Source organism: Tenebrio molitor, chromosome 1, assembly GCF_963966145.1.
Source record: "Tenebrio molitor chromosome 1, icTenMoli1.1, whole genome shotgun sequence".
Taxonomy (NCBI): domain Eukaryota; kingdom Metazoa; phylum Arthropoda; class Insecta; order Coleoptera; family Tenebrionidae; genus Tenebrio; species Tenebrio molitor.
Genome location: NC_091046.1, coordinates 29601006 through 29626845, shown reverse-complemented (window position 1 = coordinate 29626845; position 25840 = coordinate 29601006). Strand labels below are relative to the sequence as shown.

The 25840-nt window shown below is 35.2% G+C and overlaps 2 protein-coding genes and 1 long non-coding RNA gene across 3 annotated transcripts in view; all 3 read left to right on the top strand.

Annotated features, from left to right (window-relative positions):
* Window positions 1-25840, top strand: part of LOC138122666 (uncharacterized) — a 326257-nt gene that overhangs the window by 17796 nt on the left and 282621 nt on the right. The window lies entirely within an intron of this gene.
* LOC138141500 (glucose dehydrogenase [FAD, quinone]-like) lies at window positions 1319-3672 on the top strand. Its single transcript, XM_069062221.1, has 3 exons — window positions 1319-1536; window positions 1884-2099; window positions 2152-3672. Exons 1-3 carry the CDS (start codon window positions 1356-1358, stop codon window positions 3606-3608), a joined length of 1854 nt encoding a protein of 617 aa, XP_068918322.1. The 5' UTR covers window positions 1319-1355; the 3' UTR covers window positions 3609-3672.
* Window positions 4217-10641, top strand: LOC138135072 (uncharacterized). Its single transcript, XM_069053715.1, has 7 exons — window positions 4217-5927; window positions 6059-6510; window positions 6578-6834; window positions 6955-7151; window positions 7300-7456; window positions 7516-7655; window positions 7708-10641. The coding sequence occupies exons 1-7, from the start codon at window positions 5775-5777 to the stop codon at window positions 8050-8052; spliced, it is 1701 nt and encodes a 566-aa protein (XP_068909816.1). The 5' UTR covers window positions 4217-5774; the 3' UTR covers window positions 8053-10641.

Sequence of the window (25840 nt, the reverse complement as noted above, 5' to 3'; positions counted from 1 at the left end):
TCCTGGGTTATTTAGCCTCTCGTGAAATTCCGTGTCCCTAACTGCATTCGGCGTCTTGCAAATCACCTGGGAGTTTTTCAATTTGTAGTTTAGCTGCGAGTTCAAAATGCCGCTCAGGAAATTCGACAAAACAGAGGCATTCTGAATCGAGTTGGGCACGTCGTGCTGAAGTTTGCATTGCAATTCCAATCTTTTTACTTTGATTTTTAAACCTTTGTTGTTTTCCGAATAAGTTGCAGGCACTATTTTATCATCACTTTACAAATTTTACCAAAGATTCATGAGGAAACCCAAAAAAAATTTAACGATAAAAATCAATCATAACTGAGAATGTCAGAAACACTTGACACTTTAGGTTGGTCGTACGTCAAAACTGCCAGCCAAATTTGAAAATTTTCAGCGGTTCCCAAACAAATTGATTCCTTTAATTCTCTTTTGTAAACAATTAACATTTGTATAAGGCAAATTGGGCTATTTTGTATTCTTTTAAAACGTACTACCTCAGGTTAAAATATCTGCACAACCTTCAAATTCTGACTGTATTTGTATCGAGTGATCAAATTAATTTGTGATTTGAATTCGTATATCTTTTGCGATTAATATGCTTAATTGTGGGATCCAAAGTTACGTCGTTTTAAGGCCGGTTGTACCAACGCCAGTTAAAATTAACTGTAGGTTAAAATGCTTTACTTACCTGTTGTTATAACAATGTTCTCGTATATTTTAACCTGTAGTTAAATTTAACTCACGTTGGTGCAATCGGCCCTTAAAGACTTTTTTTTAAATTGATTTGGTTTTCAAAAATTTTGATAATATAATTTTTATAACTGTAGTCTCCACATCTAATTTTGTTGTTAATTTCAATTCTTCGTCAGATCCTAATCCTGGGTATATAATTAAATTCGTTTAACTTTAACCGCCGTTGCAATAGTTTACATGAAATGTCAATTGTTAAGACCTAACCTGTGTTCCACACTGTGTTTATTGCAGCGTGGAGTTCAAGTGACGACTTACGATTTCAGATTCATGGATGACTCGATCACAAATTAATTTAATCGTTCGATATTTACAAACATTAAGTAATAACTTTTTTAGAATAAGAATGAATAGATTTTGCCCATTAGATTTATCGCTAAGGAATAATTATGGTAAATAATAATATATGTATCTACAGTAGGTACACGTATCCACAGCAATTATGAAAGGACAGTCGTGTGTTTATTGTATGTTCTGGTTAATTTAAAATTAAAAAAAAATACTTCAACTAATCTGCATAAACATTATTATTATCAAACCCGAAAAGAATGAAACTGATATAAGTAGAATGAGAAACATTATACGAAACGATTCATAAAATGAAAGCCGACAAATTTATTGCAATTTTATGTTTTACGTGTAGAGTAATTATTTCTTGTGCTGCTAAGAATGTAAGCTATTATGAAACTATAATAGAAGATCAAATAGAGGCATCAGTAAAATATGAACTTCCGACAGATGCTTCAAATTATAAATCGATGGAAAACACTAAGATCAAAGGTAATTCCATTTTATGATTGTATTTAACTAATATGCACCAAGCCGATATTAAAATAGTTATATGTAGTTATGAAAGTCATACTTTTTTCATGAATTTGCAGTTTGCAATTGAGTGAAAAAAAAGAGACTTTTATAACGTGTTGTACACGAATTTTTTTTTGCATATTGTTGTAAGTTGAGAAATTTGGCCTAAAAGGAATTACGCAAAATAAAAAAAGTAGGTATCCTTTGATAATAATCTCCAATGAGATGGAAACAAATTATGAAAAAAAAATACTACTTTCATTACGACTTTTCGTTAAAAAAAGTGCTACTTTCATTACAATTTGCAAAAAACAATATTATAGAATATGGAACGTTTGATTTTATCATCATCGGTGGGGGATCTACAGGCTCAGTAATTGCAAACAGATTGTCAAAAGTTAAAAATTGGGATATCCTTCTATTAGAAGCTGGATTATTTGGCACCGAAGTTAATGATATTCCGAATATGGCTTGGAGTTTCTATTTTAGTGATTATAACTGGGCTTACGAAAGTATACCTCAAATTTCCGCTTGTTTAGGTACCAGTGATTATTACTATTTTTCTTATTTAATTTAATTATAACATTAAAGGTGCAGTAGACAAAAAGTGTTTTTATCCACGTGGTAAAGGAATAGGAGGATCAACTCTAATAAATGGTTTAGTTTATGCAAGAGGGAATAAACGTGATTTTGATAAGTGGTCCGAACAAGGAAATCCAGGCTGGTCTTATAATGAAGTGTTGCCATACTTTAAAATATCAGAAAATTTTGACAAAACCGATCGTAACATTACTGTTGACTTTGAATATCACGGTAGCGGAGGAAATCTAAATGTAGAGTATCACGTTCCCAGGCATCCTCTACAAAATATTTGGCTTCACGCAAATGAAGAACGTGGCTATAAAACTGTTGATTATAATGGAAAAGAACAATTAGGTGCTTCCTTGGTTCAAATTAACACAAAACATGGTAAACGAAATCATGCCGGGAATGCCTTTATTAAACCTGTAAGAGATAGGCACAATTTGAAAATATTAACAAATAGTTACGTTACTAAAATAACCATGTTTGAAAGTAATAAGACCGTGAATGGAGTACAATTTCAACATCAAGGACAAACATACATTGCCAAGATTAAGAAAGAAGTAATTCTTTCAGCGGGTGCTATTGCATCTCCACAGTTACTTATGCTTTCGGGAATTGGTCCCGCGGAACATCTAGATAACATTGGAATTCCAGTTGTGGAAGATTTACAAGTGGGTTGTAGATTATTAGATCATCCTGCCTTTTATGGCCTGTATTTTGATTCTAATTACACAAAAGAATCAAAGTCGCTTAAAGAAAATGTCGAAGAATATTTAAAAGGATATGGATCACTAACAGACCCAGATAATAATGATGGAATTGGATTTTATCAAACAAAATTTGAAAAGGAACCCAACTACCCGGATCTAGAAATTATGATGCTTCCAACTGACGGTTTCTTTGAGACTCTTCATAAACGATTAGTATCAAGAAAGGTCTGGAAAAATCTAAATGGAGCAAAGTCATTTGCTTTATACATTATTGGATTACATTCGAAATCAATAGGAAGTGTTAAGTTGAAAAGTAAAGATCCTTTTGATTATCCTCTCTTAGACTCCAGATTTTTATCAGATTTGAATAATGTAGATATTGACACCTTGTATGACGGAATTAAATTGGCTTTAAGTTTAACCGATACAAAGGCTTTCAAACGAATCAATGCGACACTTGTGAAACAGCAAATACCTCCTTGCGAAGATAAACCTTACTTATCTAAAAGCTACTGGTACTGTGCTTTAAGATATTTTACAGGAAACTTATTTCATCCAGTAGGAACTTGTCCGATGGGACCAGATCGACATAAAGGTGCTGTTGTTAATTCCGAAACTAAAGTATATGGAATAAAAAATTTAAGAGTGGCTGATGCAAGCATTTTTCCTTTTACACTTTCTGGTCATCCAAATGCACCTTGTGTTATGATTGGAGAAAAAGTGTCGGATTTAATAAAGTTGCAACATTTGTAAAATTAATTATTAATTATAATGTTAAAAATTACTTTCAAAGGTACACACACACACACACACACACACACACACACCAAAATAAAAAATACTTTTTGAAAAAATAGTTCTAATTTTAGTTCGTTTTTAGATTTTTTTTCACTCTACTTTTATAGTACAGTGTGGAATAAAATGATTTACATCTAGTTACCTTTGCATTACCCTTGTAAAAATACGAAATGCCGCTCTACGAAAAAAAGAAAGCCTAACCTCAAAATATTCCAAAATTCCAAATGTGATTTACTGATTTATTGCGAAGGGATGATATGAATGCAAAGTTGAGATTGAAATTGAAAAGGAGCTAACAAAAGCAAGTCACAGCTAGTGTTGAAAGTGGCCACCAACGTTTGTTAATTCAATTTAGTAAATTGTAACAATTGTCAATTCGATTGATGACATTTATTGACAGAAATAATAGTTCGGCACTTCGAAAAAAAAGTAGAGCGGTACAGGAAAATTTACATGTGCAAAAATTCCAAAGGTAACTAGATGTAAATCATTTTATTCCACACTGTATATACATATTATACAAGTTTAATAAGACGATTTGTTATCACACGCACACAGAAAAATTTTCTGCTTTACGTTAATAAACATTCCTGTTTTTACTTGTGGTGTATGATTTAGTTGCACACACATCCATTTGTTACTCTATATTAAGAAAATTTACACGGAACACAGCTTTACTCCTTAGAAGAAATGAGAAAAAATTACGACAATTTCCTGCAACCAAACCATTTATTTGCAATATCGTTATTATACACAACTAATACTTCCTTGTGTGAAGAAAATCAAAAAGATTTGTTTGAATGCTGTAAGACATTTGTTTGCGTTTAATAACATTTTTTTATGGGAATGAGCTGAGGAATGATTTTGTTTCAAACAAATCAAAAAGGATATAAATGAAAGAACAATTTAGTTACCATTATTAAATTTTATTCATAAGAATAGAATTACGTTCTTCCGATATCGGGTATCGACGAACGTGCTTTTGTAGTAAATTTTTGTAAGGATGACAATGCATTTAACATATTGGCATTTCGACTGTGCCAACGTCTAATGTGTGTGTGTTCTTGTGAATTGTGGAATTTAGTAAAAATAATCAAAATGGAAAAGCAATATTGGGACCTAGCTAGATTCCTTATTGAAAAGTGTAACCTAGAACATTTGGTGCAAGTCTTCACAGGTGAGTACCTACTTTTACCTATTATTGCGCAACATTACATATCGAACCCTGCAGCAGGATTGTTTCTAAGGCAGTACTAAATTAAAATAGAATAAATCACAAAGGCTAATGGATTTTAGTATTTTTATCATATTTTCACGTTTTTAGCTTTAGTAATGGGCAGCAGCTTGTAACCACCTGATCCTGATAGAGTTATCACTTATCAGTTCTCACCCATCCCGTTCCTACAGATGAATTTCATATTTTTGTTCCTCGCTCTAAGTCTGTGCACTATGGCGTTCGCGCCACAGAAGTTATCTAAAAATGTAGGTTCAGGGTGTAATTTGGCGCGCATTGTTGATATTAATTTCTGAGGACTAAGTTATCCAATTTTTATAATGGTCATTGCATGTTCAAAAGTTTTTGAAATTTTTTAAGAATAAATAAACAAAATATCTAATTGTTCCATAATGTCACTAAACTGGGTAATTTCCACACTCTTTTAAAACATGGTTAACCCCAAGCTAAGCATGTGAGATTTTATTTTATTAGAGTTAATTTCTGCCAAAAATTAAATATCCACTTGGTTACTTCCACTAATTGTCGCAAACTTTTTGAAATAACTGGGTCCATTATTGAGTAATCTTACCATACATAAATAAGTATTAATTACACACATTACCTCATTCTAAATTTCTAAATTTATGAATTAAAAAAATACTGGATTGAATAATCAATTCTCCTTCTTTATCTCATCAATAATATTCTATAAAATTTTGATGGTTATTGTATATTAGTGAGTCTATTTGCACAGTTGTTACTTTCAATATAAAGAACTAATCATTCTCTCTTTATCTATCCTTATGCACTTTCTGTGTGAATGTTCTGTATATAGGAACTAAGTAAATGTGAAAATATGTAGATACCTCGTAGCATTATTAATGAAAAATTTATTATTATAAAAAATGTTCATTGTAGAAAACCAAATTACTCTAGAGGAGTTGGAACAACTAACAGGAAATGATGAATTATTTTCGACAATTGTACCGTCAATAGGTGAACGATTAAGAATAAAGAGACATTGGCATCATAATATACATAATGCACAACCGTTACATGTAAGCTTATTTCGTTTAATTTTTTTGGTTTAAATGAGTATACTTATTATGCTTACTATTTTTGTGTGTTTATCTTTCTTGTGAATCACATGATCACGTGCACCATAGAATAATACGTTCCTGTTCAACAGGGCGATTATCAGCGACCGTCAGAGGATACACCTGACATTACAGATTCAGAAGTTTCCACCATCACCATACCATCAACATCAAATTTATCTGCAAACAGTTACGAGTATGTCAATGACAGATTGAACGCTGAAATAGAATTTGACAACGATACCGAAAATGTTCAATCGGCAACAAATCAACCTCTCCCGAACACAATATTGAATGCTGAGATATTAATACTAGAAAGTAATAATGAACATGAACAATCAGATCAACCTCTCCCTAAAAAAATGAAGCTTGGAGATAATACTTTCCATCAGTGCATGGTGGATTTTGACCTAAAGAAATTACTTGCTAAAACTGTTACTGGCCAAGCCATAATGGCGTCATACAATGACAGAGGGTTGAGTCCTAAGTGCCAAGGGTATTTAACGAACATAGTCATCTGTAACTTTTTTGATATCGATATAAAGTTAGTACTTATAATTACGTAAGTGGTAAACAGTGGGTGTGTTACAATGATTATTTTTCTCCACCAGCGTCCGCCTCACGAATGACATATTGTCACAAGTCGCCAATGCGATAGTGGATTTATTTCCAAAAGAATGCAAAGAAGTGTACTTTTCTGCTCCAGTTCCTAAAAGGTACTCCAAAACCAATACAGCTGGCATAGCAAGAGGTAAACTGGTAGACAAAAATCGAAACATGTTACAATTTTTAAGAAAATGCAAAATGCTATCCAAAAAGGATACCTCTGAAGACGATAATGGAGGAAGTGGAGATGAATCTCATGTTGGTATGTAGACCTATGCATATTAGGTACCCCCATTTCCGCGTGGGGAAGGGGCTTATACCATAATGAGTGGAAATGGGGTAACATTATCTAGGTATATTTATAAAACGAATTACATTGTAGATTTGGATGATGTAATGAGAAGCGCAGATTGGCTCAAAAACAATTGCGAGCCATTTGAAAGTGTTTTAGCGCACTGGAAAAAATCATTCCAACTAAGAAAAAAGTTTTCTTCTCCTAACTCCAATAACGACCCCATTACGATATCATCGATTTATGACGACTGGCCTATTTTAAAATTATCCACGGGATATTTACTGGTAATGCTTTAAATTATAAAATAACTGGTAGGGAACCCATTATTTCACAAGTTTGCGCAACAAAACCTAACGTTGAAATTTTTTAAACGAATAATTATGGGGCACCCCTGCACACGTTTTCATAATTAGGTTCCCTTGTTTTTTTCAGATAGAAAGTGATTTCGAAGAACTATATAAAGACAAAGTTTGCATGCTTTTCGAACATTGGCCATCAACATTTGAAAGCGTGTTAGAAGTATCAAAAAACAAGAAGCCGACCAACGGCATACTGTTTGAATTGCTGAATGGCGGAAAGCTTAAAAAGGGTAATTCATAATTATCTTGGCGCGTTCTATATAAATAAAGTGCGATATGATTTCTGTAGATTCCGAAGATGTCATTAAGTTTTTAGTGTTGTTCGAAACAGTTTCGAACAATGCTAGCAAAGTGGTAAAGAAAGGAGGAAAAACTTATTGGAAACCTACGGTGGCAGAATCTCAGGAGGGTTTCATTCTTCACGTTAAGGTATATCATTCTGTTTATATTGAAACAAGTATATTAGTAATAGCAATTGCAGGCTCCAAGTAACATTCACGATGCCATTGAGGCGAAAAGGACTAAAATGGCCAGCTTTGGGATGACCGTCCAACCATACATCATCATCGTCGGCCCAACATTTTACGACATCCAGACTGTTCATCTCTACATCCATGACACTTTATATACAGTGCCAACTCTGCTGAAAGCCGTTGACGTATGTTTCAAGTCTTTTATAGTTTTTGACTTACAATATCCGTTGGAGGCTGAACATATATGGTTTCTTATCCAGTGGATCATTTACGATATTCATTTAAAAAGTGATAAAAAACTGCCCCAGATCTTCCAACTCCACAATCAAATTAAAAATCAAAAATCAGTATAGGATCACAATGTTACGTTGCACTTTATGTCGAAAAACCTTTTTGAAATGCAATATTTTTATTTTTCATCTGAAAGTACAACATCCTTTGCAGCAAAATTATTTATGTGGTTATCAATATTGTTTACGTAAATTTTCCAATGTATTCAGTTTGAAGAAACATATGAACAGCAGTAATCATTTGGTTGTAGCCTCAAACCATATTAAGACAAGGAACGTTTGCGTGGACAGTGACTTAAGTAATCGAAGTAATGTATCTCAAAATGACAAAGATGATAATGCTGCCATTTCTGATTTTGATGAAATAAACACTAAAGATATACCAGTTCAACTTACAGACACAGATCTGACTCGATGTCTCTTAAAATTTATTGGATCCTTATATTGTAATCCCTCCATAACAAGAAATCTTGTCCAGGAGATAATCTCGCATAGTTCTGAATTAATTGATGACATACTAAACTATATTAAGATTGAGTTAACAAAAGCCTTGGATTCCAACCTTCATGGAATAATACAGCCGATATTTAACTTCAGTGTATTTGAAAACTTTAAAACAGAATATAAACGTTTTAAATACATGGAATCTGAAAAATACCTAATACAGCCAAAGTCTGTTGTTATTGGTGAAATGCCGGACAGTCGTAGAAATCCGGAAAATACAATTATCATGAGCTCAAGAAAATGTGAGGCGCAAGTAATTCCTATGCGAAAATGCTTAAAAAAATTTTTGGAACTTCCTGGCGTTTTTACCGTCATTCAATCATTTATTGTCAGTGAATCAAATAAGGATCAGGAATTGTCTAGCATTTTTTGTGGGAGCTTGTGGAAAAATCTACAACACACTTTTGGTGAAAAAATTGTTTTGCCGATTTTACTGTACTATGACGATTTTGAATCGAATAATCCTTTAGGTTCTAAAGCTGGTATACATAAAATAGGTGCCTTATACTATACAATTGCTGGCATTCCACCTTCTTTTTCTTCAACGTTAAATAATATTTTTCTTTGTCAATTAATGTACAGCTCTGATAGGTCAATGTTTGGAAATAGAAAGGCATTTAATTCATTACTTGAGGAATTACAGTTTCTAGAATCGAATGGTGTTACTTTACAACTTCCAGAAGGTAATTTGCGAGTTTACTTTTGTTTGTTTGCTGTATTAGGAGATAATCTGGGACTTAACTCTTTGCTCGGATTTACTGAATCTTTTAGCAGCCATTATTTTTGTCGTAAATGTCGAAGCAGCAAAGCTGAAACTCAGGTGGCCATTTTTGAAAATTATTCCACTTTGAGGAATCAACAAAATTATAAGCTTGACGTCGTTAACAAAGAATTTGGGGTTCAAGGTTCCTGTATTTTTAACAGTTTAAAAAACTATCACAATGTTGAAAATATCACATTTGACTTAATGCATGACATTTATGAGGGTATTTGTAGATATGATATGGCGAAAATTATAAAACAACTTATATCAAAAAAATATATCTCACTAAATTGCTTAAATCACCGATTGAAATACTTCCAATATAACAGCAATGTTGACATAGGCAATCCTATACCAGCCATTTCTGACCATCATCTAACTAAGGGTTGTTTAATAATGTCGGCTTCAGAAATGGCTGCTCTTGTAACTTACTTTGGAATAATAATAGGTGACAAAATACCAGAAGGAGACGAACATTGGAGGCTATATTTGTTGTTATATGATATAGTCGACATAATTACGAGTCCTGCAATTACAACTTCTAATTTGAGCCTTTTAAAATGTTTAATTGCCGAGCATAACAGTCTTTATCAAGAATTATTCCAAGAAGGCTTGAAACCCAAGTATCATTTTTTAGTTCACTATCCTTCAACTATGCTATGTGTTGGTCCTCTAAAACATCTATCGTCCATTCGTTATGAGGCTATGCATAAATTGTCGAAAGTTAATGCCCACATTGTTAACTCTAGAATAAATTTGCCATATACGTTATCACTAAAGTTACAATTGCGATTGGCATATAGACTTTTGAGTAATAAGGGAATCGAAAATTCGTTTGAAACTGGCAAATTCCTTGGTACTTTACAGAATTATAACTTAAACGATGCATTTCCTACAGACTGCATCAGTGACTTGTATGTAGTTAGTTGGGCTAAAATTAATGGAATATTCTATAAGATCGGTTATGCTTTTCACGATAAAACAAATGACGTAAGTGAACCAATTTTTGGTGTAATTCGAAATGTTGTCACAGACTGGAGCGGTAGCGTTTACATTGTTTATGACAGTTGTGTCACTGTGGGTTTTAACAGTCACATGGCAGCATTTGAAATCGAGATTTCAACTAAACAAAATAGAAAAAGAATTATAAAACTTAATCCACAACATTTAATTATTCCTCGATCCATTCATATAGGAATTGATGGAACACATATGATTGCAAAAATTATTCAGTAAAGGTTTTTCGGCAATTTTATAAGCTTTTCCGTTCGTAATTTAGTTAAGTAGTCTAGTTAGAATAGTTAGTTAAGTAGTTTAGTTAGAACTGCAATGTTACCATGTATACATAAACCAGTTCGTAAGTATTTCTTAAATAAAAAAATATTTGCAAAATATATTTTTTTAATTTCCAAATATGTACCTACATACCACCTATAGATAAAATATGTAAATTTCAGGAATAAACAATAAATTTGCCATTAATAAATCCTTCACAACTAACAGCCGATAATTAATTTTTCAGAAGACTATTTTGATACTCTGAAATAAACAACTATAGAACGTTCTATCCACACATTTTGCTGCAACTGTAAAGCTAGAGTACATGCTAATAAACTTGCAGTTTCTAGAAATAAATTGTAACTTCTTATAAATAAAGAAGGTAAGAAAATTAAAATATACATTTGTTGTGCGCAGTAAAGCCAACTGGAGGCTAATAAAACTATCGAAATTTGTTCGCAATGTTTTAATTCTCACAAACAAATTTAAGTGACTCCAAATAAGCAAAACTCCAAATTTGTAATTAAGCGTTTGTGGTCAATAGCAAACGTAATGCAATTAAATGGTTTAGTTCCTATAAATAAAAGTTTAATTCGCCGCCGGTAAAGAAATCATTTATTGATGAATAATTAATTTTATTTATTTGAAATAAACTGTTCTCTGTGTGCGAATGTATTTAAAGTACGGCGAGCGTAGCGAGAAGTTCTTTAATGGAATGATAATACGTCGTATTAAACGAGTGCAATATACTATTTGATCTACTTTGCTTCACTGATTCCTGAAATTTGGGCTGCTCAAGTTTTCATATAGACTAAACTAGGGACTTTTGCGTGGGTTTGTGACAGACATTGACGACTTGTATTTAAATCTGAAAATAATCTAGTATCCGTGAAGCACATTCAATAATATCTGTTATTCGTGTGTTAAATGTTATATTTAATTATTTACTAAATTTACTTGTTAGCTTCACACTTTACCTTGACGCCTGACGTGAAACGGCTAATGTTGCCAATATAATAAACCTAAAATTTACTAAAAACAGTTTAATAATATGATCCATTATTAAACTGTTTTCGATATAATAATGAGCCTACTAGTAACGCAAAGTAGATAATAATATAATAATAATATTAAAGCATGAGTTTTATAAAACTTAATATTAAGACACGAGTCAGACTTGCAGCACGACTGCGGCAGGCAGGAGTGTCTGTAAATGACGAGCACTCTTAAGTTTTATAAAACGAGTTTTTTTATGCAAATTTTTCTAATTTGCATATTAAATGCAGTTGGTGACACTTGTTGGTGAAACCGAAATGGAAGAAATTAATTACAAATTTGCGCCCATTACCTCTTGCGAGGTAGGAAGAAGTCCATTTTGATGGATAACAGACAATGTTTTAGAACAGAAAATTTAAAGCAATATACTGTATGCAATGGAATACGAGTATATAACTAACAAACTTGTAGGTAGATATATTAATTAATAAAGAATAATTAGTAAATTAATATCTTGTTGGGTGTACTGAAAATCCATTTTTTAATTTAATTAACCACAACTTTAAGGACCTAATGTGGCTTATTTTCAGTTTTTAAGGGACTATTTGCAATAGTTTAAGGAATTATTTTAGGCACCTATTTCCGACTTTTTAATTGCCTAAAATCCGAGCCCTAATTATTATTATACTCATGTCATATCGCGAGGAAGTTCTTTAACATTGACACAGAACATAATAAAACACAACAAAGTCAAAATGTGGAGGCGAGACGTTGGTAATTATTTGATTAGCACTGCACTATTACTTGATATGTAGTAATATCCGTAACAGTGTATGTACTCCGGCAAAATTGTCGTGCCGCCGCGCTGGGTGGTGGAGGAAAATTAAAAGTAAAAATTTGATATCGTCGCCTTTTGTTTTATCCAAATTCTGTTACAAAACACGAATATGGAAGATAATCAAGATCATCTTGCATGTACGCGCCTTGAAATACGTCAAATTGCTAAAAATACGATCAAATTTTTCCACTGGACACTTACTGTTCTTGACACATTTTCTAATTTAAACTGACATTCAGGACAAGATAATTCCGCATCAAGCTTTGTCAACCCAAAAATTTTCGCAAAATGTTCCGTGAATTAATGGCTATAATGACATCGCAGATGATGACGTCGCGTTCGTTAATATGTCTATTAGAGAATCAAAATGGAGGCAAATTACAAAAACATCTTTACAATTAGAGAAAAAAAAAGAATAATTGATTTTAAGTAATATACCGTATGTCCCCGGATTGGGTTCACAAGAGGAAAAAAAATTTTTTGATTTTACGCAAAAACTTCAAAGGAATAACATTTTTTCCTTCATTTGAAACCTCCATTTCCGTTATTAAAATCTCAGTATTGATATACTGCATTCTTAAATTAACATTTTCTGTTAAAATTTGGACTTGCAATTAATTTTAAAATTACAATTGGCCTCCTTTTTTGACAAACAACTTATTACTTTTTTCAAAATGTTGTCTTTAGAACAAACAATTTATTTAATCCAGTGTTAGACCGGTTTTTGTTACAAAAAAAAAATTCCCAACACTCATGTATCACGCATGGGTGTTCAGAAGCTTAAACTTCGATGTAGGGTTGAATTATGTGCAGAAAACGGCGAATAGCTAATAGAATACTTTTATATTCAATTATCGTTTGATTAAAAAAAAAAATACAGGGTGTATCAAAATTCGCGAATTCCGAATTAATGATTCAGAGTGTTGTAGGGGATCACTTCAGTAGTCCAAATATGGAAATAAAAAAAAAATCGGCACTCCCCCCACAAAGATACATTGGTTTGAAGGTGCACTCTTGGAAGTGCGTTTTCTTCAAATGCAGGCTGAAAAGTTCAGTGTTTATTGTTATTTATGGTGTAGATGATTGTGGAAAATAATAACGTAAAACAATTTTTTGAAGGATAGCTTTACTTCGGAGTAAAAAATCTTCAATTTTTGTAATTTTTCTTAAAAATGGAACGGCAACGTAGCTAGAATAGTATTTTGTGGCTGTGAATATGAAGGTTGCTATGTATTGAACAAAATTAAAGTGCTTATACCTATCTTCTTCAGTAAGAGCGAATTTTTTTTTCTAAGTATTTTTCGAGCTCCACTGGGTCCTTCCCCACCACGCTCTGAATTCGGAATTCGCGAATTTTGAGACACCAAAAATTGCGCAAGCTGTGCGATTGTAGAAAAAATCTTGTGTGTAACGTTAGCGTAAAATTCATTGCCAATTTCGAGAGAATGCCTCTCTCAATCGGCAATCATTTTGCGCTCTTTATACACAAATAGCTATTTCGGCTATTTCATTCATAGCAAGGTTTTATCGCTCGCTGTTTTGAAAGCGTTTTTGCGGATATTCATGTTTCGACTTATTAGAACTTTTAGAAGCGTCTCGTTCGAGATGGAATTAAGTTAAATTGGACTTTATGAATTTAAAATGTTTAACCACATTTTCGATTTATTCACTTGCTAAAACTAATATGGTTTACATTTGGTGAATATGAAATGCATCACAATATGTGATGCATTTCAAATTCACCCTGTACTGAAGTAAGCCAATGTGGTATCTTCGGCAGTTTTCGTTAATTTCTTCTTTAATCACAATTTTTGCATGTGGTGTAAGTTTCTTAGTATAATTATTTTGGTTTGGTCGGGAGAAATACTCGCAGTTCTTTGGATTTTAACGATTTTTTTGTGATTTCTTTTAATTATTACAGCCAGAAATAAGGAATTTCAGAGATCACACGGCATAATGTTTGTTAATTACCTAATGATTTGCTATGTTTGTTGATGATGATGAAAAAAAAAAATCAAGTAAGCTATGACTATCGTAGGTCAATTGGAAGTGATCATTAAAATATTGCTGTCGTCAAAGAAACAAATTTAAATCCTCTAATCTCTAATAGAGTTGTCGGTTGTCAAATACAGTCAAAAATAATGTTTAGCCACCGTATGAACCAAGAAACGATTTCATGTATACCTGGAAAACTCAGTCTTCACGATACGAGCAGACAAGAAAGCCCATACTTGGTTGCACCAGAACAACGACAGTCGAACGAAACTCACTCGCTTGACTATGCGCCTCCAGCAGTTCAACCTTACAATGGAGAAAAGACATTCCGCTTTCAGCTCCAAGGCAAAAACAAACTCCACAAATTAAAATAACACTAAAAATCAGTGAAGCGGGTCTTATCCGGAAAGAAACTGTCATAGTCTAAGATCCCACTGCTCGATTTTTACGTTCATCTGTTTTTTAATCAAAATACCATTATTATAGATAATTATGAATAGAGAAATATGTTTCTGCAGGGTTGCCTATCAAAATATGGCCGCAAGTATTTTTTAATTAAAATTAAATTAATTATTTTTTTCCAAACAGTTTCGTTCACTTGTTTTTTACATAAATTATAATTCATTTCAAAGAGAGATGTGTAAAGAACTTGAAAAGTTTGGGTTGCCATTTCTCAGTTGGCCGCAACCACTTGGCAACCGGATGTAATATCAATTTAGGCCAAAGGCTTACGAAAAATTATTGTTTCTTTTATGGTATACAGAGTGTCTCCAGAACTCGCGTATCAGCCATTCACCACGAGTTTCATTTGATAAAAATTTCACAAGAATTTTTTTCTTTAAGTCCATAGTTTATAAGTTACAACAATTTTATGTTGGCTAATCATAGAAGAATGATTAATTAATTATTTAGGTAAACTTTACTGTGAACTGTTTGTTCACATGGTAACATAATTAATAGTTCACATATATGCCGGCCACGATAATTTTAAACACGCAGGAGGCCGCGATATTTTTTTGTTAGATTGGCGTCAGGTCCTGTCATATGACATTTCGTTTTTAAATATTCGCATTGTTGTCAATTCCGTCATTAATTTAGTTAATACGAATTTACCCAGAACTGCCCTATAAATAAGTATGTTCCGTTAGTTGTAAACCTATTGGGTGATTCAAAATGATTGTGGCCAAGTATGGCAACTATGTACGAAAATTTATGTGGCAACTATGTGGGTAGGGTAGAGTTAATATTTCTTTGACAGTTCATAGTCGCGCAATTTTGAAAACTGTCAAATCAATGTGTAATGATATCAAAAAGATCAAATGCACGCTTATGAAATGTCATTCAAATGACAACTCTACCTCATCCACACAGTTGCCACATAAATTTTCGTACATAATTGCCATACTTGGCCACAATCATTTTGAATCACCCAATATTTCTGGAATAATATTAAAATTATAATCTCAATCTTGGATTTGCAGTAGGTACAGTAGGTACTCCTAAGCGGGTCATTTCAGATAAAGATGGGTCCATAACAAAACAATTATATTTGCTTAATTAATCCGTGCCATTTTGGTGGAAATGAGTGGAAAGTATATTTTAAGTTTTGTACAGTTTTGAATGTAATTACCTATATAATTTTGGACAAATTATTATTCTATGAATTTGCACTCGCCATTGACCAAGATATTTTCAAAAAACGCGGCGCCGAAACTTTGTCCCTCCCGCACAACCGAACCAGTGCGCAACATCTTGCTTCTGCCAATTTAGAATATCCAAACTGTAATTACAATTTATTAAAGTAAAGTACTTATCATTTATCACTGGACAACTACGCATGACTGCTTGCATCATGCAGATACATGTGTGTGGAGTGTGGACTGCATGTCTAAATTGTCACGATGCACATGACGTTGTCACAGATTTGATTTGATAGCATGTCAGAATCATGAGAACAATAGGATTTTTCGGTCTACGCCCAGGCCGCTATAGACACTCTGACTATCTAGCAGGTCGTGGCTATAATAATAGTTTAAGACAACAAGTGTTGTATAGACGATTTAAAAATCGAGATCGTAGTTTAAATCAGAGCGACGGCAGGGAGCGAGGATTTAATAGATCGAGATTTTTAAACTATAAAACACGCGTTGTCTTTAAGATTTTTTCTAACACTAACATCTTATACTGTTTCCATGGTGCATTTGAGCTCACACCTTATGTTTTTCATAAAATACGCTTTTCTCTATAAGACACGTCGTCAATAGCAACGTATCTTATAGATTCATAAAATACGCTCAGTTAATTTATTCCACAGATGAAACTAAATTCAAAAAAAGACGTTACACTCGCAAAACACAAATGACATCTCTCAACTGTCAAAGAAGGTATCATTTCATCCTCCCTTTTTCGCTCTATTTTCTTTCATCAAAAAGCCATAGCCAACTTAATGAACTATTCAGTTGAACACTCGTTAGTTATTTATTTTATTCGGAATCGTATTGTAATATGCACATTCCTAACCTTATATGAGTGCGGAAAGTTAACCATTCCTTTTTATCTTTACTTCCCTCTCTCGGTCAGTAATAGTCCACTTTCCACCCTGTTATGACGTTTTTCCAGTGGCGTATACGAATTGTCGAAAAACGGTAGAAATGAAATTGCATCAAATTAATTGTTTATTTGCTAAAAATGTAATGATTCCGAATAAAATAGTATACAAACTTCGGTGGGAAGGTGTTTCCTTCCTGTCTCGAGCATTAGTTCACCTCGGCTACGCCTTGGTAAACTATCTTAGCTCTCGACAGGAATGAAACACTTTCCACCTCGGTATGTAATCTACTATTATTCACAATCAGTTAGTAACGTACAGTTGCGGCCGTTGAAATCTCAGACAGGAAAGATTTAAACACTCTGTATGAATTCCGAAATTTGATTAGCGTAAACAGGATTTTCATCAAGGATTATAAAGTCAGTGTCGGTATTTGACATATTAGGTCAGAATCGCGCGTAACTTTTGAAATACCGCAATTATCTGATTTGCAAAAATGTGCTTGACTGAGGGACGGTGTGAGTATAAGAGCCATTGCGAGAGAAATTAATGTGGATAATGTTTGAGTGACATTTTGAGAAACGTCACTTTCAATACCATTTACAAAGCTAAAAGTTTGGCGTTGTCAAAGTGTCTGAGTTTTCAACGGCCGCAACTGTACAACTTTTCGAACCCCTTAAAGGTTGGAAAGTGAGCGACTATCCGCGTACAATTCAACCGGTCAGTAATGGTGAAAAAAGGAGTCAGTAATCAGTCGTAATCAGTCAGTAGTTAAACCCATAACTGACCTGTGAGGGCGCTGCTGTCGCACCAATCGTGAAAATCTCTGTACATTTTTTCGGTGTCGTAATTTGTTTTTCTCAGGTAAGAGATTGAGTATTAATTGGTGTGCGGATTCCCGCAGTTCTGGGGAGGGTTACACTCTATTTCACTGTCGCACATTTTGTTTGTTAAAAAATCTGAGCAAATGTCAATTTGGTTTGACTTTTGTGAATTAAAATTTAATACAATCTCAATCGTGCGTGCCTACTAAGTTTGCAAAAACTCTCTATTAAGCTTGTTTGACACGATGCTAAATTTCGTAGTAAATTTGTTAGAAAATGAGAGAGACCCTCGACAGGACCAATGAACGATCAGGATCATAGTCTGTCTTTGTCAGATCCTGATCGTTCATTGGTCCTCTCTCATTTACAAGTAAATTTTCTCAAAAATTTAGTATCGTGTCAAACAAGCTTTAGAGAGTTTTTGCAGACCGTTTGATTATGCCCGTTAAACTTTAACGACAACGTCATTTTATGCCGTAGAGATGATCTCGTACGTACGTCTTTAAAAAAAGTTTTTGGAAAACGTTTTAACTTATCGGTAAACGTTAACTTATTTAAAAATAAATAAATAATAAATGAAATAAATAAATTTAAATATCAATCACTGCTATGTCCAGATGGAATAATTCATTATATTAATTATTATAAGCAGTTTTGTAAATGGCCAACGAATCAAAATTTATGGAGATAGCGCCTATCCTTTGAGAAATCATTAATGTTACAAATCTAATCTTGGAACCTTTACTATAGACGAGAGTTTTTCGAAAATTAAATTTCTAATAGATATAAGTTATTCGATTAACGTACAGTCGCGAGCATTAAATCTTGGTCGTCAAGGTCATTTTGAAATTTCCCGCTACTGTCACAAATTAAAAATTTTGCCTGCTTAATTAGGGCCAATGTCAATAAAGCGTCAATTAAAAAAAAATTGTCAAAGTTTTATTGTAAACATTCAAAATTATGGCTAAAATATCGTATTTTAACAGAGTAAAAATTATTTCCCTGATAGAGACGGATGTCAGAAGCTAGGGTGGCAACCCAGTTGAGAGTTCCAAAAAGTTGACAAGATCTTGACAAGACAAGTCAAATAGAATTTATTAGAGGTTATGCCCGTTTCACATTAAAGCACTTTCCATTGCGTCAAAGAATGACCTTGACGACCAAAATTTATTACTCGCGACAGTACGTACGACAACGAACTAGAAAAGACGTACTATGCTAAAGTGTGATAGGGTGTTTCATCCTAAATGTGTCGAACGGCTTAACGACGTGAAAGTGATTAGCAGTGATGAAGTTCTATATTGTGAAGGTAGTGATATGCAAGTGAAGGAAAGTGTGGATTTCAATGCCAGATCTATTATTGAATTTCTGCAAAGTGATCGATTCAGGTACACAATTTCAGGCATAGTGGAAGCGCAAGTATCTGCCCTTAAAGATGAAATTCGTCAGCTAAAGATACAAGTTGAACACCTTAAATCCACTAATCTGGATTTAATAAAAATGTGTACAAAAAAACAAGATCTTATCCAGCCGCTTCAAGTCCCGATGGAACATTACCAAATATCTGCAAGACCACAAGAAACATCTAATCGAAAGATTCGAGTGGTAAAAAGTGCTGATAAGCCGCAAGATAAGCCAAATAAAACACCGGTCAATAACATTCTGAAGCCCCAATACTTACACAGCGAGTCAACAATTAATCGTAAGTTGGAGGACGATAATTCCAATTGGGTGGAGGGAGTATGGAAGGAAAGAGATAATCGGCATTCACAAACATTGGAAGATGGAAGTTCCGATTGGACGGATGTTGTACGAAAGAAACGAAATTACCAAAATTCCCAAACAGTAAGGGGTAAGGCAAAATCGTTGAATCTTAGTGCGGCACCGAGAAAAATTTATATTTACGCTGGTAATTTCGAATTAAACACAGAGGAGAAGGCGATTTTGGAACATTTGCAAACTACTTTTCCCCATAAGCAGTTCCAAGTTGAAAGGCTACCCAGGCGCGAAAATGCTAAAAGTGTCGCCTTTAAGGTGACAGCCGATTACGACCTACTTCAACAAATGAACAACGATGAGATATAGCCCGAAGGAGTATTAATTAAGCGTTTCATTTTTTTTCGAAACAAGAACACGGAGCAAATAAAAGCGTAATAAAAAATCTGCATCATCGCTCAGGCAAGAATATAAAATCCATTAAAGTATTTTATCAAAATCCTCGTGGACTCCGAACTAAATTGAATGACTGTTACTTGTCGTGTTTGAGTGAAAACTTTGATGTGATTGTTCTGGTCGAAACATGGCTTCATGGTGGTATTTCTGATGCTGAAGTGCTGGATGACAGGTATGTGGTATATCGAAACGACAGAAATGTGAACAACAGTGGGAAAAGTATTGGCGGTGGTGTCTTAATTGCTGTTAAGAAATTTCTCACCTCCAATCGTTTGAGTGATTCCAACTCCTCCTTAGAAGATGTTTGGATTTCGCTACAGTGCTGTGACAATTCTTTTGTTTTTGGTGCAATCTATCTTCCGCCGGACGCCACAACTGTTAGTTATGCGAAACATGTCCAGGTTGTCAAAAATTTATTATATAATAATCGTCGCAGTACGTTTTTCATTCTAGGCGACTATAATTTGCCAAATGTGAAATGGATTAATGATAGTGATACTAATTTTTTGATATATACTAACGCCAATTCTGATAAGGACATCATAATCTGTGACAGTCTGTATTCCTGTGATTTCTGTCAATTTAATACTATAACTAATTGTAATGGTAATATCCTTGACTTGTGCTTCTCTAACTATGACTATATTAAGATTGAAAATTGTAATGAATTTAGCAAGACTGATGTGTTTCATCCACCGTTCATGTTTGAAATAAGTGTTGATAATGTTTTTGTTGAAGATATTTGTGACACTTTTTATGATTATTCTAATGCCGATTATGATGAAATCAACATACTCTTGTCTAATGTGAACTGGAACACCTTTGATTCCTGCAGTGACATTAATGAAGCTGTGAGCCTTTTTTATAATTATTTACACTTTGTCTGTGGTCTTTTTGTTCCTGTGAAGAGAAAATGTAAGAGCTCATTTCCTCCGTGGTTCGATCATGAGGTTCGTGGATTAATTCGCCGGAAGTCAACCTTGCATCGTCGCTATAAAATCAGTCACAACGCGAATGATTATGCTGCATTTGCTACAGTCAGAACACAATGCAAAGAAGCCCTGAAGAAATCATACAAAGATTACATAAAACGCACTGAAAATTTTATTACATCTGATCCGAAAAAATTTTGGAAATATATAAACGAACATACCAAATGTAACGAAATACCGAATCTCATGATCTATCACAATAACCCTGTATGTGGTAATGAGAATATTGTTAATACCTTTGCGGAACATTTTTCTTCTGTTTATGATGATATCGTCACCACACAACCTGCTTCTGCTTGTGACAATCCTGTCGGTTTGAGCGTTGATTTCAAAAACTTTGACTTTACTTCAGATAGTGTCTTTTATGAACTAACTCATCTCGACTGTAATAAAGGTGCTGGGCCAGATGGGCTGCCTCCAATTTTTTACAGAAATTGCTGTACATCGCTTACTGATCCTTTGTGGCGTATTTTTAAGTATTCACTCAACTCAGGTGTTTTTCCGAACTGCTGGAAATCAGCTCTTGTCACTCCAGTGTTTAAATCTGGCTCTAAACAAAACTTCGAGAATTACCGACCCATCAGTATTCTATCAGTTCCCGCCAAGATCTTTGAAAAGCTAGTTGCCAAACACTTATCCGCTTCCTTCAAAACTGTTATCAGTCCATCACAGCATAGGTTTTTCGCTAATAGATCTACGGTAACCAATCATTTTGCCTTTGTTAATAATGTCTTTGAAGCATTTGAGGGCGGTTTTGATGTGCATTGCATTTATACTGATTTTTGCAAAGCATTTGACACTGTTAATCACAAGATCCTTTTGAATAAATTATACACGTACGGAGTACGCGATCCGTTCCTATCTTGGACATCTACCTACATTTCCAGTCGAACTCAGCATGTTGTCCTTAAGGGTGTGAGGTCGTCTGCATACTGTAGCACGTCTGGAGTACCGCAGGGCTCTATTATCGGGCCATTATTATTCATAATCTTCATCAATGACATCACTGATAGTCTGACCTCGGCATCGCTGCTGTACGCGGACGATCTAAAAATCTATAAAATCATCAAAACGCAGCTGGATGTATTTGATCTTCAGCAGGATGTCAGAAGAATTGAAAACTGGTGCGCACGCAATGGTATGAAACTCAATGTTTGCAAATGCAAGGCAATGTGTTTCAGCAGGAAAACTGTGCCCTCCGTTCCTTATTATTCATTGGAAGGGGAGCAGCTGGAAATTATCAATGCCATCAAAGACCTGGGTCTTTTTTTCGATTCCAATTTATCGTTTCATGAACATTACGACTTCTTGATCTCTAGGGGAAGAAAAATGCTGGGATGTTTAAAAAGATGGACAGTGGATTTTAAGAACACCAGAGCGATTATAATATTATATAATTCCTTGGTCCGCTCAATATTAGAATACAATTGTGTTATCTGGTCACCTTTTTACGGTACTCACATTTCACGTATCGAGTCGGTACAGAATAATTTCTTGAAGTATTTGAAATATAAGCTGAGAACTCAAAATATCAATTTTGATGATTTGCACTCTGTAGCCGCTTACATGTCTTTGCCCTCACTTAAAACCAGAAGGGATTGTCACAAGCTGTGTTTTCTACATAAAATAATTAACTATAATGTTGATTCTTCTGATGCTCTGCTTCGTATCGGCTTTAATGTTCCTTTATGTAACCTCAGACACCCGAATTTGTTTCATGTTTACTGCCATAAACACAATTACTCCTACAATTCACCCTTGAATAGTGCCCTTCGCCTGGCCAACCTTTACTGTAACGAGTTAGACTTCTGTGGAGTCTCGACAAATAAGTTCAAGAGTGACTGTAGGAGACTTCTATGCAAGTGATGCATCTTGTTCCCACTTTTTGTTCTTGCTAATGCTCCATGTGTGTTTTCTTGTAATTGCTTTCTTGGCGTGAATAAACTATTAAACTATGCCGGCCAAAAAATTTTGGCCGTCATTGTCTGTCAATTCAAAAAAAAAATTGTAATCCGTACTTTATTGTCATCATGATTACCGTCTTGACTATGAACATTACTTTTTGGGTGGTAAATTTCAAAACTCAAAATTATTTTGTCATTTCTACTACACAGAACGTTTACCTCATGTTATTTATGTACGATTGCTCTAATTTTGTTCATTCATGTCGGTTTTTTGGAATGTCTGAGCTTCAAACAGGTTAAATTGATTGTCAAAATGACAAGAATCGAAAGTGGGGTTACGGTTCCTAAAGGTTTATTTACACTTTACTTGAATGTCAAGAAAGTGACGGCCAAAATTTTTTGGCCGCCATAGTAATACGTCTTTGGTTTAACGTTTACGACGACAAATTTTTCTGTAGCCTAGCGACGAGAGAATAACGTACGTTAAATTCGATAAAACGGTTTGCAAAAACTCTCTAATATTTTGCCCAAATAAACGATAATACATTGGTTGATTTATTAAATGATTCATTGAGAATAAAATAGTATACAAACCTCGGCGAAAGTACCATTCCTGTGTCTCGAGAACTAGCTCACTTCGAGGGTAAGCCTCTCAGTAAACTATTGTTCTCTCGACAGGAATGGAATACTTTTCGTCTCGGTATGTAATTTACTATAAACTACGAGAGGGGAAGTAAAGCTTTCGTACACGGTACACGCGAATTACATGTTCGTCCACGAAGCGCAGCTGAGTAGACGATGGAATTCAAGTGAACGAAAGCGGCTTTACTCTAGAGTGCTGCATTTGGTTTTGTTCGATACCTGACATACCTGCTTAGAAAGTGAGTCCAGTAACTTTGGATTAAAAATTTTAAATAAAATTAAAATAAAACCGCATGGTCGGAGGGATCTGTTGCTAAGAAAAAAAATAAAATGAAAAATAAACAAAGTTTTGTAACGTCAATAAAGCGATTGTGTCCAGGTTGTGGAGATAGATGATGAAGAATTATACAGTGTGGAAATTAAATAACACATACATTTAGTAATTCCGTTGATATTAATTTTTTCAACCTATTTTCAGTTTCTTATGTCATTTGTTTTTAATGTTATGACGTCATCGACTTTTTAAATAAAAACCTATATTTTTTATTAGTGATTTTGGTAGTGGTTTTTATTCAGTTTACAACTGTATAAAATTTTCAATATATTATGTTTCAAAAAAATCCAGAAAAACAGTGTCTGGTTCACACGTGCCCACACCACCGACGGCGAAGGGTAACCAAACCCTCGGGAAATGACTACGCTGACGCCGCCACCTTTGCGTGGGCCATCACAAACACTAAAATCACAACGACACTGACCAGGTCCATCCTCTATCGTGCGTGACGACCTGACCCGGCCCTACGCCAAATGCTGGGACTTTTCGACCTCTAGGGGACCTCAAGACTTTGTATGGGGCTCGTGTACCACCAACGAAAACCAAACGGCTAGACGACGACGCATCTACCCTGCATTAATCTTACGATTTCAAAACCAAGTCTATTCAAAATTTTTCTATCACAACACATGTCAAATCCGGTAAACAAAAATTAGGGAATCTTTCGGCGCATTCCTCGACCGGGTCCACAACTACAACAACCGTGTGTTCGTCGTCTCGAGTTTAACCCACGACAACCCCGTCGTCACACTAACACTCGCTTGCCTCCTGTGAAACAACTTCCGAGACGACGAACCATACCTTGGGTGTCACCACCCCTGGGGGCACCAAACGACCCAACTGTCACAAGTTTGACTCACGCTCGTCGAGAAACGTCCGAAGACTCTCTTCGGTTGCGTCGCGGCGACACCTCTCATACGGGGCCTTTATCTACTGTCTGCGCCACCGTTCGCGTTCCCCATTTTTGAACCTCCCTAAACGTTTGGGTTTTCGGTGAGGTGTATGAGGTTTACCACGGCCGCGATGTTCTTGGCCGCCCCGGGAAATCTCCTCCCGCCCTACCTTTTTTTTTTGGGCATGAGGAGAGGAAACCTTCGAAAGGCTCCCCGCGGGAAGATGTTCAATTCCTCTCCCCTACTTTGCTGGGTCTTCCGGAACTGTTTGTCACTTGTCATCGGAGCCCAGGTCTGATCTCATTCCTATTATCTCTGTTTTTGTGCCCTCATCTCATCTATCTCCTTTCGCTTCATGACATCCTTCATGTAACTTTGGATCCTATTCCAACGCTTTTCATCCTTCAACATGTTTTCGAGCAGGTTCTCCGGGTTTAGTTCTTCTTGGATGTCCAAAGTTACTTTTCTCTTTTCGTTGTGCCAATAGGGACAGACGAACAGAGTGTGTTCTGCGTCGTCCTTGTTAGCGCAGTACATACATGTCGCACTTTGCCTTTCCCTATACGCTTGACGTAAGCCATGAAGCACCCATGCCCGGTGAGGCACCGCGTCCGGTAGAAGTCGACCTCCCCGAAGTTTCTCTCCACCCACGGGGCGACTTCCTTTATTACACGCCTCGTCCATGCCGCGTTTGTGGTTTCCCGCCATTCCTTCTACCACTCGGCCGTGGTATGCCTTCTTTGCTCTTTCGGGTCGTACCCGAGTAATGCTTTCTTCCTGTATGCCGTCTTCCTCTCCTCGGCCAGAAGACGAAGCGGAATTGTCCCCGCCACCACCATCAGGCCCTCATACGAAACCGTACGGTACGCGCTGCAAACCCTCTGTAACGCCATCCTCTGCGCCGATCTTATCGAGGCTCTGTTCATTTCGTGTTTCATGGCCGGTTGCCAGACTAGCGACGCGTACAAGATTATAAATTGTATCACGGCGCACAGTACCCTCCTTTTCGATGACCTGGGCCCATTTAGGTACGTTTGGTAGGATGGAGCCTTAGCAGTTTTCGCGGCCTTTTCTGTCATTTCTTTTATGTGTCGCCCGAATCGCAATCCTCGATCCAAAGTGACTCCCAGGTACTTGACCCACGGCGCCGGGTTTATGCGGCGGTTCC

What these genes read in the sequence shown, in the direction of transcription:
- LOC138141500 (XM_069062221.1), top strand. Translation starts at nt 1,356, where the DNA reads ATGAAAGCCGACAAATTTATTGCAATTTTATGTTTTACGTGTAGAGTA. An exon ending in GGAAAACACTAAGATCAAAG is followed by an intron (nt 1,537 to 1,883) that starts GTAATTCCATTT and finishes ACAATATTATAG; the next exon opens with AATATGGAACGTTTGATTTT. An exon ending in TCAAATTTCCGCTTGTTTAG is followed by an intron (nt 2,100 to 2,151) that starts GTACCAGTGATT and finishes ATAACATTAAAG; the next exon opens with GTGCAGTAGACAAAAAGTGT.
- LOC138135072 (XM_069053715.1), top strand. Translation starts at nt 5,775, where the DNA reads ATGTTCATTGTAGAAAACCAAATTACTCTAGAGGAGTTGGAACAACTA. An exon ending in TTTTTTGATATCGATATAAA is followed by an intron (nt 6,511 to 6,577) that starts GTTAGTACTTAT and finishes TTTCTCCACCAG; the next exon opens with CGTCCGCCTCACGAATGACA. An exon ending in GTTTCATTCTTCACGTTAAG is followed by an intron (nt 7,656 to 7,707) that starts GTATATCATTCT and finishes TAGCAATTGCAG; the next exon opens with GCTCCAAGTAACATTCACGA.